The sequence below is a fragment of the Zonotrichia albicollis genome, chromosome 5 (assembly GCF_047830755.1).
Source record: "Zonotrichia albicollis isolate bZonAlb1 chromosome 5, bZonAlb1.hap1, whole genome shotgun sequence".
Lineage (NCBI taxonomy): Eukaryota > Metazoa > Chordata > Aves > Passeriformes > Passerellidae > Zonotrichia > Zonotrichia albicollis.
The window spans coordinates 73,839,208-73,852,503 of NC_133823.1; the positions used below are offsets into that span (position 1 = coordinate 73,839,208).

General features: G+C 49.8%; 1 protein-coding gene across 5 annotated transcripts in view; it reads right to left on the reverse strand.

The window, feature by feature from the left end:
- SHROOM3 (shroom family member 3) overlaps nt 1-13,296 on the reverse strand; it is a 109,067-nt gene that overhangs the window by 22,449 nt on the left and 73,322 nt on the right. For 4 of the 5 annotated variants that reach the window (XM_074542132.1, XM_074542131.1, XM_074542134.1 and 1 more), the window contains one exon: nt 3,725-3,844. In XM_074542132.1, the coding sequence (XP_074398233.1) occupies nt 3,725-3,844 (120 nt within the window). Of the gene's footprint in view, nt 1-3,724; nt 3,845-4,771; nt 5,115-13,296 lie in introns of those variants that run through there. The other variant, XM_074542133.1, reaches the window with a different exon arrangement.

Consider the following 13,296-nt stretch of genomic DNA (forward strand, 5'->3'; position numbering starts at 1 on the left):
AACCATCTGAATTCTCACTGGGACAGACCTGGCTCCAAGACAGACACTGCTAAAGGAGCGGGAGCATGACAAGGAGATGTTTTCCAGACATCCAAACGTGGCTGCAGCCTCTCTGTCCAGCTACTAGGCAGGAGACAGGAGATGAAGGAAAAAGTAAAGCACTCAGAAGCCTATTAGGATTTCCACAGAGCGAGGCCACAATCTACTCAAAGCAACGTCGCTCTTAATTAAGGTTCAGTCATGGTTCTAAAAATAAGCAGAACAGACGAGGCCAATTAGAAAGGAGTTGGACCAGAATGGCATCAGCTCGGTGTGTCTTTCACTAAATCTCTCTTTTTAGGCTCACTGAGCCCTTCTGGTAAATTCTGGGGCAGAAAGGATGTGGAGTGAGCTCTGTCCCTTCACAATTTTGGCTAAAAAGAAAGAAGACTCATTAGAAAGACCTGAAGTCTATGAAATGTTATTTCACGCCATGGATCTTGGCCAATAGTGTCTCCTCATGCACAGGGGAAAGGGAGAAACACGCCCACACTGCCCACCCCTTAATGCTCAGATGAAAACTTTCCCTGAGTAAAAAACACATGAAAAACCCTTCACTTGAGAGCAGCTGGGTGAAATGTGTCAATATTCTCAATACTCTCATACCAGGACACAACCTGCTTTTCCACAAAATGTTCATTTTGCAGCTCCTGTGCCTGTGTGGTGTTTCCAGCTGACACGTCAGACACCATTTGTTTCTCCCCTTTGACAAACATCACTGAAGATGTCTGGGCTGCATCAGACCATGCCCTGGGTGCCATCTGGGAACTGGGAGACAGGCACCAATCTCCCTGAAATCTCTGAAGAAGGGAATCAGAAGTTTCTTCTCAGAATTCCTACCATTACTATCACAAACTCCCCACCATACCAATGGGGAGAAAATCCCTCTGTGGAAGCAGAGATGACAACCACGTGGATCTAGACACAGATTTTTTCCTGCAGGCTTTTCCTGACTGAAGTGCCCTCAGGCACAGGCTGCAGATGGAAGTGCTGGGATCGCTCAGAGGTGATGGCAGCTGTGAGCAACAGCGCTCCCTCCTTGAACTTAGGAACAGTCAAACATTGTAATTAATGATTATTGGTCCTGCAAGTCACACCTCTGTGTTATCACATATCTCTGGGAACCCCCACGCCGTCTTATCCAAGAAAGAGGCATTTATCTAGTGTCCAGCAAAGGAAACAAAGAGTGAGGGGCTGGCAGCCAGGCTGTGTGCTGCAGCTCCATCTTCCCTTCACCCCAGCACGGGTTTGACAGGCAATATTTAGATTGAGGACTTTTCCCTACACAAAGAAAGGGTCCCATGGCATTCCCTGACACTAACCAGACACAGGTTTCAACAGGAACAGAGGTGATGTACACAAACCTCACTCTTCCTGATTACTGAGTTCAAGGACTCTGTCGTTCCGGGATCTTCTGACAGCTTGCTGTTTTGAAGACAGCATGATCAAGCAACAGAGTTTGATTTAAATTTCAAAATGAGGAGTATTTCAGATCTCTATTTTGAGAGGTGTTTGCCACCAAGATAGTCCATCTCTCACAGGACTGCAGCTTGGACATGGAGAAGCCAGGAGAGCCTTCAGCCTGGTACCTAGACCATGCATACAATGAGGAGCAGGGGAGCACTGGGTTAAAGGCTCTCTGCAACTTTCTTCTTTATGTAATTTTATTCTGCTTCCTTTACTGGAAAAAGAGAAAGAAAGAACAGACATGGAAAAGAAGCAGCTAACTGACTTAGAGTCTTTGAGGAGGATCCTATTATTCCCTGTCTTCTGCAGGGATTCACATTATCTCTCCCAGAGCAAGTGTGGAAAATCCCAACAGCCAGAGCCTGCAGTGGCTTCCCTGCCCAGAGCTCTTCAGAGCTGCACTGATTTATCCAGACTGATAAACTGGCCCACAGGCTCAATTCAATTAATTTTTTCTCATTCTTCTCCAGTCAGTAAATTAGTTAAAAAGACAGAAACCCAAGCATAGCTTAGATTCTTTCACCACCCAATACCCAACACACAGCAACTTGCAACAGGAGCGACTTGGAAACAATGGAAGGAATGTGTTTTCAGAGCCCAGGAGGAGCTGGGTGGCTGGCAGCAGGAACCCTGCCCCGTGAGCCCGATTATCCAAACGGAACGTGGACAATGAGGCTGGGCAGGTAACCAAGGGGATCTGCAGGGCAAGGCTCCAGGCAGCAGCTGGGCTCTCCCCTGAGCTGCAGGGCTGCAAATCACAGGCAACGCTCATGGGCTCCACATCCAAGTGTGGGCTCCACATCCAAGTGTGGGCTCCACATCCAAGTGTGGGCTCCCCATCCAAGTGTGGGCTCCCCATCCAAGTGCTCCTGGAGGAGCCATAAATGGGACAGAAGCAGCAGGGCCTTCAGGAGGATGTGTGGAGGTACTTGCACACAGCTGGGGGGGTAACAGCGTGAGTCAAATGCGCCAGGGAACTGCACCAAAGCAAAGGCTGCTGAGTCTCAAACACCCTCCCACAGGCACATTCTTATACATTAGAGCAGCTTCCTGTCTGTAACTAAAGCTCCAGCCCAGGTCAAACCGAGATTTGCAGCCACAGCTTCCAATGCTGCTGGAAAAGTAAAGTTAAACACTGGGCTCTACACCCAAAGGCAAATTTATCCAAGTGAAATGCCAGACTTTGGAGTTTCTGTGAAGATCTGGTTCTAAACTGTTGGGCAAGAAGGATTTACAGAGGGCATATGGTGAATGACTCATTGTTATAGGGAGGTGGTGGATGTAGGGGAGCTCCTTTCCCAAATTCCCTGTGGGTGACATAACCTGGGGAAATGCAGAGTCCCACTCCTCAGTCAAAGATGAACTTCTCAACAGATCAGCTTGAGGAGATATTTCAGCCTCTAAAATCTGCTCCATCCAAGGCTGGGCAGGGTCAGCATCCATGACTGCCTACAGTGGCCAGAAGCTGGAGCACCTCCACTAAGGTCAGGGAGGTTGCTCCAGAGATGCATCCTCGCTGATAAAATCAGAATGTGGAATTCCCTTCTCAGCTGCTCACTCACAGGCACTGGGTCACAGCTCCACCAGCTCCAGGAAATCAGTGTAGCTTCTTGACTTCAAATAAGCCAAGGTCTGACCCAAATGCAATGTTGCAAATAAAAGCCACTGCTTCTGCTTCAAAGAACAAATCTCACAAGACTGAGACACAAAAATCTATGAGGTCACCCAGACTATAGCTGACTGATGTAAGAGGTTCTTCTGATGCCAGCAAAAGCTCTGCCTGAGTAAATGCTGTAGGACTTGGTTCTAAACTGCATGGCCAAAGGAGGGGAGTCAGGCTCGGCCACACCAGCCAATCCAGAGCAGTTCAGCAAAACGATTTCTGAATACATTTAATCATTCTAAGTTGCAGACGGGTGCTCAAAAGTCGTGAATGCCAAACTCCCACTTAACCACCCAGACTCTGAAGAAGCCAGGTGATTTTGGAATGCCAGGCACCTGAAGTTGGGAAGTCAGAGAAGACTAACCCCACTTGTGTGGAGATATTTGGGTTCAGCATTTCTGATGACCTTCACCAGCACTGACAAAAGCTCGTAAGGAGAAATTTCAGCACTCCTTCCCCGCGAGTGCCCCTCAGGCACACAGGCAGCCAGAGCAGTAACTGTTTTCCACCCTGCCTTTGCAGAGGCTTCAGGGACACACACCAACACATTCTCACCTGGTCTTCAGCCGTAGCTTGACTCCTGCTGCCCACGTGGCTTTGCCGGGCTGCAGGTCAGTGGTCACGCAGTCCGGGCTGGGAGACAGCTCTGAGCATCCCTGTGCCGCATGGGTGTCCCTGCAAAGGAGAGCAAGGACAGGTAAACACCAGCACGCAAAACCTCAGCCCTCAGCCAACAGGATTTTGGGGAAGAGGGCAATGCACAGACCCAGAGGGCAAGGCAGGGGCATCAGGTCATGTGTATCCTTGTTTTTCTCTACTCTGGGCAATGCTTGGCTCTGCCAGTGTCCCTCACGAGTGTTTTGGAGGAGCTGCCCAATCCCACGGCACACAGGAGTGAGATTAGCTCAGTACACAGGGCACAGAACTCATTATCCTGCAGCTGCATTTGGGGACACTAAATCCCCAGGTGTGGAGTCACGGGTTCCACTGTGGGATACGCTTTTTCCACATGTAACCACCTTATGAGAGCTCAGGGATTGCTCTGAACACACAAGAGAAAAGCCAAGAGAAAACTCCACACAGTGAGAGGGAGAAAGACAAACCTGTCCTACACCTCTGCTGATATCTCCACCAAGTCAGCAAACCCATATTTACCCCGCTCCAAGTCACAAAAACACAATGCAACCATTGCTTCAGCTCCTTCCTTTCCTCTGGAAGGCTCCACTATTCCCACTTGCTCCGATTTTGAGCCCTGCAGCGCAGAAGGGATTTGAGACTTCGCTCAGTGAGCCTCCACGCCGAACAAAAGCGGGGCTGAAAGGCTCCCTGCGCCTCTCCCTGGCCCGGCGTAAGCTGCAATGGCCTCTCGGGGTGCGTGGAGCCCGCACGCCGCATCGGGGGCTCTGCATGGCTGACATGGCTCGGATGCCATTCCGCTGAGAGCCCGGCCTCCGTGCGTCCGGCCCGGCCTCCCCCGCGCCCCCACGGCCCCGGCAGGAATGTTAAGCCTCCCATTGCGGATGGGATACAGCGGGGATGCCAGCAGCACTTTCACCTCCACCAGGGAAAGCGACTCGTCAGGAGCGGCCTTTTGTTGCTCACCCTGCTCATCTTCATCCGATTTTTACCCCAAATCCTGCCTTGGCTGCCTTTTCTTTCCATGGGCCAAATCCCGTCCTGCTTTGTCTCTGCCACTCCTCTCTGAGATGATGTCAAGCCTCTGATCAAAATTGAAAGTTTCCCTTCCCTGTTCCCATTCCAGCCTCACTGTACACCAGGAGCACAATCTCTTTTCCTGCAGCCCTGGAAGTGTCAATATCCTTAAATGCTCTATTTCTCTTAGCTCACCAAGCTCACCGTGAAAAATTACCAATTTCCAGAGGAGATTTCACTGCAAGACACGGAAAGGACAGAAGGCCTGCGAGAGGTGAGGATTTAAAAGATTGCATATAAACGATTTATCCTTACAAACAGGTCTAACAGTTTTGTGAGCAAAACATATTCCCCTAACTGAACACCTCCCCAGACAGGACCCCAAGCCCACACCTGCCCTGCCCTTGCAGCCCTCTGCCTCACCTGGCTGCTCAGCCCAGAGCATTCGCTATGGCATTCCTAAGGAAGGCAGCTCCTTGGGTCTAACAACCAGGAGGGTGTTAATCTCTGCAAAGACACTTCTTCCACCATTACATGGATACAGCCACTCTTGTGCTAAGCTGTTGGGGGCCTACCTTTCCTCTTGGCTGTCCTCACTCCTTCTCCTCAGAGTGGCCCCTCTCTGGAAGCTCCAGCTCCCTGTGGCAGCGCCCAGCCCGATGGGATGCTCTTAGAGCCTGGGGCTGCATTTTATTTTGGGATGTTTCAAAGGGCTTCACAATTCCACAGCCAAAAAGCATCCCTGGCAAGGAGGGGCCTGCAGTTGTTCTTTTTGTTATCATGCTGTTTCTAAAGCTCTCAAGTGGGAGACAGGAAACCCAGCACACACAGTCTATTTAAAACTCCTTTACCTCCCACCTGAGGCTGGCAGCTGCCTCTGAAATCTTTCCTTTTCTGCAAAGTTCGTGTTTAATTATGAATTGTTATTTATACTTGCCGCTTCCATGGTGCCTTTGGTATTTAATACCACACATGTCCATGAGGACACACTGCTCAGCTTTTCCCTCATCTAAAAATATGGCCTGCTTGAATTTTTTCCTTGCTGATTGCTTGACAGTGAAAGAATACAGTGCTAGAGATTAAGGGCTTTTTTCAAGGAAAACCTCCTTCAGAAGTTTCAGTGCCCCCTCCAGAAGAGAGGCAGAACCTCCTGACCCCACATCCATCTCTCCCCACGCAGCCAGCACGGCCTTTCCACAGCAGGCATCTGCGAAACTCTCCCTCCTTCTCACCACCTTCCTCAGAGCTCTTCAAGAGCACACGGGTGGCCTTATTTCACATTAATCAACTCCCCAGAAGACTGGTTTGCCAGCTGCTGCCATTGGGCGTCTTCTGAGCCCTTGCAGAACTCGGTTGCTGTTTTGGGGAGATCCTTTGCCTCTGAGCCGGGCTGACTCCGAGCTCCTCTGGCCCCTTATCTGCTTCCCATGCTGACCTCCTGTTACCTGCGTGCTTGGAACGTTTCACAGCACTTATCTTAACCTTTGGGGCTCCTGGCTCTTCCTCCTCACTTTCTTCAGTCTTCCTTATCCTTATTTACAACCTTCACATTCCAGCACAGATCAGTTTTCTAAAGTCAGCCTGGACAGAAAGTGTGGGTGGGTGCCCCTGCCCAGCAGCTCTCCTGACAATTATCAGAGTCTGCAGAGATCATATTCTTAATTAATTAAAGCCCATGTTTCATAACAATAGCTGCCTGAGTAATGGCAGCAGCATAAATCACTGCTCTCACTGAGGAAATGATGCAGTGCAAGCTCAGCTGCCTGGCTGTAATTCCCAGAGAGGAGACAGACTTTGCACAGGGAGGCGGCACAAACCCAGCTTGGGAAGTTTTGTCTGCCCATAGCATTTATTTTCCAGGACAACAGTGCTACAGTTCTTCTGGCTGCACTACATCCTGCACTCTTGGCTTAGCTGCCTGTAGTTCCAGGGATGAGTCCTAGGATATGCCTGAGGTGAGCCACAAGCAGCACCTGGAACTATGTGAAGAAATTATTTAATTTTTAAAAAATTTTTCAGAATAGGTATATTTTAATGGTTCCTCCTCTTGGAGCCATGATTGCTGAGTCTAAGCCAACACCTGATTTGCTGCCACAGTAATAGATGGCCTGAGTCCCACAGGATCCAATCCCCAAATGTTAACAGGTTTAGTAATTTTTAGTATTTTGTTACCTCTAAATCCAGTGTTGTTCTGGAAGAGAGGATGGAGATTAAATTCTCATTTCTAAATCATTTGGAGTATTTGTAACCAGTGACAGAATTAAAAGCCATCCTAGAAACACAGGTGCTCACACAGTGATGCTTCTGAAACTGAGATTAAAGCAAGGACCTCTTCTTACAACTTCTACACCTATTTGTAGAGATTTCCTGATATTCTTCCCTTTGTCTTAAATCAGAACCTAAGAGGAAACCCCCTCCACTACAGAAGCAGCCAACAGCACATCACAGACACAAAAATACAGAGAAGCACCAACAAAGCTGAACTGGGCTCCGACAGGCAGCACGGAGCCAGAGGGGTTAATGCTGCTGGTTTATCCTCACAGCACCCCAGGTTACACAATGTCACAGGGCAGCCTGAGATGCCCAGCTCAGCCCAGTGACATAAGGAGAGCTGGGCAGCCTCACCTCTGGCCATCCTCATCCCGCAGGCAAGCTCTCACAGCTGCCCAGCCGGAATTACGGCTCCTGGGCTGCAAACAGCATCTCCACGGCAGTGCCCATCCTTCTCCTGGCAAAGGACGAGCCCTCCTGTCTGCTCCCTGCTGTCAGGAGGGGGATGCAGAGCAGGGAGACCCCACAGCCATGCCAGGCACCCACCTGGGCTGTCGCTGTCCTGCTGGGCAGATCCTCCCGCTCCGACCGGAGTGCTGACGTATTTCGTATTTTGTTACCTCCTGTGGCTGGCCCAGAAATAGCCTGTAATCCACAGCTCTGTCACGCTCCCAGAATCTCCTTGAGCTGCACTGCAAGTGTCCCTGTGTCACAGCACAAAGGCCCAGGGGCTCTCCTGCTAGCAGCAAGGCCTGCACAGGTTTGTTACTCAGGACCCCCGAGCCACACCAAGACCAGGAGGAAACGTGTGGACAAAACTTACCATGAAAAAAAAATTATAAATTGCACCAAAACCTCTCACACTAATAACCTGTAAAATCTGTGCCAGAAAAAGTCTCTGTCCTTGGATAAAAGCTCTAGCTTGTGACTAACAACATTCACCTGAGATGGGGAACAGCCAGGTTTAACTCCACAGTCTTAATTAGGCACATGAGGAATTCAAGACTGGTTCATGAATCCAAAACGCAACAGGCTCCACCTGTGTAACTCCTGGAAGCACATTTTCATCATAAGCAGAGCAAGACTCCTCTCAAATCTCAGTAAGGCTCACTGAGCACATGAATCTTGGGACTGAATTAGGCATTCCTCCCTGAGATCTGCAGCAAGGTCCAAGTTCTCAAGTAGAAACAATAATATCCATGTCTAGGATTCAGATTCAATAAAACCCAGGGAAGGAAACCCACACAACCCAAACCCATTCACAGTGCTGCTGGCTGCTGCTTCTAAGAAACAGGACTACTTAATGCACATTTTCTGTACACATCACAAGCACATCTATCCTGATATCTGGTAAGACAGGATTACTAGAGCTGATCTTTGTGCCATAAGCCAATCCCAGAAGAGAAAATAATTTTCCCAGGAACAGTGCAGAGGGGCTTGTGCTTTTCTACCTGCACAAGCCATTGTTCAAAGGCAAATTAAAGGAATCACAGGATGGTAAATTTTACATGGATCCATCCCCCCATTCAGGCACCCATCACTCTCAGTCTTATGGCTCCTCCTGGAGATTCCGAGCATGCAGGATTTCAGGGCAAAGCAAGAGAGGCTGAGAAGTCACCTGGAACTTATCCAGACTCACAGCTTTCCTTCTCAGAGGGCTCTTCACTCAGGCAACTCCAACTTAAACAACCTCAATGCGCACTGACCTTCAGGGCCACTGAGAAAAAACTCTGGAGAAAGGAGACCACTTTTCCCCTGTGCAAGCTGTCTAGTCCTACTTGCCCAGCATTTTCCTGGCTTCTCCTTTTCTCTGGGAGAGGATGGGTTTTAGCTGACCTGACCTCAATCCCACAATCTGGCCACGCTGTGTTTGCACAGCCCCACACAAACAGCTGCTCCGGCGCCGTACCTGTTTGCAAGCACAGAGCTGAAAGGAGCCCTGGCATTCCTTTGGGTTCCTCACTTCACTGGCCAAGGGATCTTTGAGAAAATGAACTCCTCCTTTGTCTGGGAGAGAGCCCTAATCCCCGTTTTGCCCTGGAGGATTACTGGGTACTTAGAAAGGCACTCACATGCACATTTTTGGTTCGTGCCAGCTGCATTTAGGCCCACAATATGCAGCGTTCCCTTGGTCTTTAGCTTTGACAATAAGCATTCCACTGCGCCCAGACCTCGACCCAGAGCCTGCCACCCTTTTCCAGGCACCCTAAATCCACTCTTTCTCAATTGGGGGCCTTCCCTGCTTTGCATGAGCACTTGGCCCTGGGAGGCAGCTGGGCACGGAGCCCTGGAGCCCACAGTCCTTTCTTGTGCTGCCCAGCCGGCTTGGAGCGCACAGCTCCCTGCACAGCCCTGCCAAAGCCACCTGGGTCCTGGCTGGGAGAAACAACCTGGTGGCTCAGGATTCAGCTTTTATCCCTAGTGAATTCCTGGCTTTTTGTGTTAGTGGTGTATGGTTAGACTCTGTCACAGCTTGCTGTTAGCACCCAGGCAGCCTGCTCCCAAAGTGCGCTCTGTGCAGCCCTGCCCACATCTTCCTCGGACTGTGGCTTCATTCCCTGAAGTTCTAATCTGGGATCAAGTTCAATGGAAGCAAATGACTCTAAAGCAGTACTGACTTGAGTAGCACTTTGCCTGCTCAGGGGAGATCTCACCTTCTCAGGAGGAGACAATTGAGAGGTGAGAACTCTCCTGGTCTGTCAAAAAAGTGCTGCGTGATCCATCCTGCACCCCATCTCTACCTGCACCTTGTGCTCAGAGAGCTTTAACCCTCTCAAAAACACGTCTGCCTACTTATTGTGTCAAGACAGGAGTAAAACCACAGAGAAATGACAGCTTCATTCTTTTCTACCCCACAACTAACAGGACTATCCTATAAACTTTCTCTTGACCATTACTGAGCATCTCCTGAGGTCTTCCAGAGATGCCTTTGGGGACACTGCAGGATTAGCCTGGGGAATCAGAGCATCCCCTCTCCTCACAGGCTGTTCAGGACCAGGAGGCTGTGAGGTACAATCCTTCAGAGCTGGCCAAAAAACAGTGGGATCAGCTCTCTCTGTGCATCAGATCTGTTGGGCAGAGGTGCCTGAGAGGAAGATGATGCACAGCAGAGCTCAGGTAAGCTGGAGGGTCTTTAACACACCTGTCCCTGTAAGGGCCATGGCCACCACACACAGCTAAAGCAGCAGCCTGGCAGCTTCTGGGGTATCCCCACACTGAATCATGTGGATCTAAAGCCCTTCTGATAAATGATAACATTTAACTTCTCTTACATTACACAGACCAAGCACAAGCTGGCTCTAAAGGACAAGTGTCAGTGAAACTAAAAATGTAACTGCAGCTCTCCTACCGTTGTCATTATCTTGCAAGAGTTCTTTTGTCATTATATTGCAAAGGTTCCATGTTGCTAGAGTTTTCTCTCAGTGATTTGTACTAACGGGAGTGACAATCTGAGCGTCCCTTCAGAGGGGGCAGAAGGAAGCCTCGTACTCCCATTTGTCACAGGCACAGTGGGCATTCAGCACCAAGGACTCAGCTCTGCAGCAGCTGAGCTGTCTCTCAGCCCTCTCTAACCTGCTTATCTGCAGCGCTTCCTGGTATTCCAGATTTTAATTGCACTTACTGGACGGGTGGAGCGTGCAGATGTAAATCACCTTTGAAAGTGTAGCAATACCTAATCCCCAGAATATGAGCTACTCCTTTTGAGCTGCTTCTCCATCCCACAACCTCTTCCTGGACAAATTCCTGGGCACCTTACTCAACACAGCATTCCATTTACTTCCTGGGGATTTCAGCAGGAGATTTGCCCAAGTAAGAAGTGATGATGGATTGAGTAAAGAGATGAGAACTTCGCCAGCTCAGTGAGAGAGACCAAGGCAAGTGACAGAAATGCTGGCTGCTAAGCTAATAAATATCTGTGTGTCACTCCAAATACCTTTAGCATCTGCCAGTCTGGCAGAGATGAGCTTGGAAAAGGATGAGGACTGCAACCATCACAAGGAACATGAGATGAGGGAGGAATCCTTGGCTCCTCTCTCTTGGTCCCATGCCTCTGTGCATCCCCATTGTTCTCACATAAACCCCGCAAAAGGGGCAGCTGGCCTTCGTGACTCCACTCCCCCCAGCAGGGAGCTGTTTTAGCAGCATTAGGAGTCATCTGCCATCCTTCTGCTGAGGAGGTACCACAAGCATCTTTCCTGTACACAGCCCTTCCATGTGCCCCACCAGCAGGAAAACTCTTCCCCATCACCTTTGTCTACTGTGTTTTGGTCTGGTGATCCTGAGTCTGGTGATGCCAAATCATTCCTTGGGCTTGAAGCAAGATCTGAGGCTGGGTCTTGGGATGTTCTCTGCAAGTACTGCAGGGCTGGATGAGCACCTGGGGAGTCTCACCAGGATGAGGTGGCTTCCCCAGTGATGCTGCCCTCCAGTACCACTGAGGTGAACCACTCCCAGCAAGAGTCAAGAGAAATTCCACTAGAGCTTAGCATATGGCTTTGACTTCCAGGGAGAAGTCTCAGATCCTCCTAGGTTTCCAGGAACATGAAGGTGCTGCTCTGTAGATGCAAAACCTTCCACAGCTCTTGGGAAACCCAAGAAAACCTCACTTAGCCTAAATGCCTATCAGCTTTTAATGGGCCTTTCCTCACTTCAGACACATCTCAAAAATCCACCCAAAGCCCTCTGAAACAGCATGGGCTGCATTTCCTTGGAGTGGATGCCCCCAAAGGAAGCAGTGAGGACAGGAGCACCCACATCACTGCCAGCTAGCACTCTGACCTGACCCTCACAGCACGTACAGGTTGACAAGACATCAAAAACTCTTCTTCCCCAGTGGCAACAGCAGCACCCTCTCAAAGGAAGCCACACCTCGGCTAGGGACATGCAGTGATTTGGAGTCCCAGCCTGGAGATCTCTGCATACCAGCAGGGAAAGGGGAGCAACACACAGCCCCACTCCCAGCCTCTCCTGCATGCAGCACACGGGGTGACACTGCCATCACCAACACTCCTCCCAAAATGGAGGAGCCAGCCCCAAAAACAAATCGAGCCACAAGTGCCAAACTCATTTGGAGAGAAAGCAGCAAACCCAAATCCTATTAAGCAGCCATCAGTGTCAATATTTATTCCTCACAAAGCAGGGACGAGTGGCCTAATAAACAGTGTCAGGCTGAGCCTGGTGAGAGGGAAGAAGGGAACAGACAGACCTGGGGAAAGGATGCAACATTAATCAGCATCACCCCTGCAAACCTTTGACAGAAACAATGTAGTAAACTCTGCAACCACTTAGAAACTAAGCTCCCTTTTCGCTTCAACAGTGATAGCCCCCAGTTCCCAGCCTGGAGGTTTGGCAACCTTCACAACAGAGCCACTGGGCCCCATAAAACCTTTCCCTTTCACTCCACCTCTCAGCACACACCTCTCTCTGGCCTGGCTTAACCACTCTCTGCCCAGCACAGAGCAGATCCATCCCAAGGTCTGCGCTGCAGGGCATTAAGCACTCCAGCCAGTGCAGAGTGAGTGGACTCCCAGGCAAACAATGTCTGCACAGGAAGACAAACAAATCAAACCATGATTTCACAAGGCAAACTCCTTGGCTGCCAGAGTCACTTCAAATATCCCAGCTTCTCCTTCTCCCTGCGGATCATTCCTGCCCCTGGGACAGAATCTATATGCCATTGACTTCTGCCTAGCCTGGATGGGAAAACACAGAATTGGACAAACCCACTCCAGGCTCAGTATTTCCATCAGGGCTGTAGCTGAGTTTTTAGAGCCATGCCTTACTATAGCACACATTTGCTCCCATCTACACAGGGAAATTCAAGCTGCCATAGCATGATGAGGATGCATCGTGCACGGGGGGCCCTGTCCCCACTGTGACTGTACTGGCCACCAGCTATCAGCACGTACTTTGCTTAAATTAGGCTGAAATGGAGTCTGTCTCCAGCCTGGAGCCTGCCTGTAACTGCAAAGGAATCTGTGCCCTCTGCAGCACATGAGACAGGATCAGGTCACTGATGGAGAGCACTTGGCCTGCCTATTTTTATTGTCCCCCTGAATACTTTTCTTCAACACCGTTCTGAGTTGCTGAAAGAATAGTAAAGATGAGATTTTTTTTTTCTAAATAACAGACAGGCTGGTAATCCAGAGGAGCCATGTTCTTTTAACTTTTGGATATTTCTCAAATCTCTGCCCTTGTTGCCA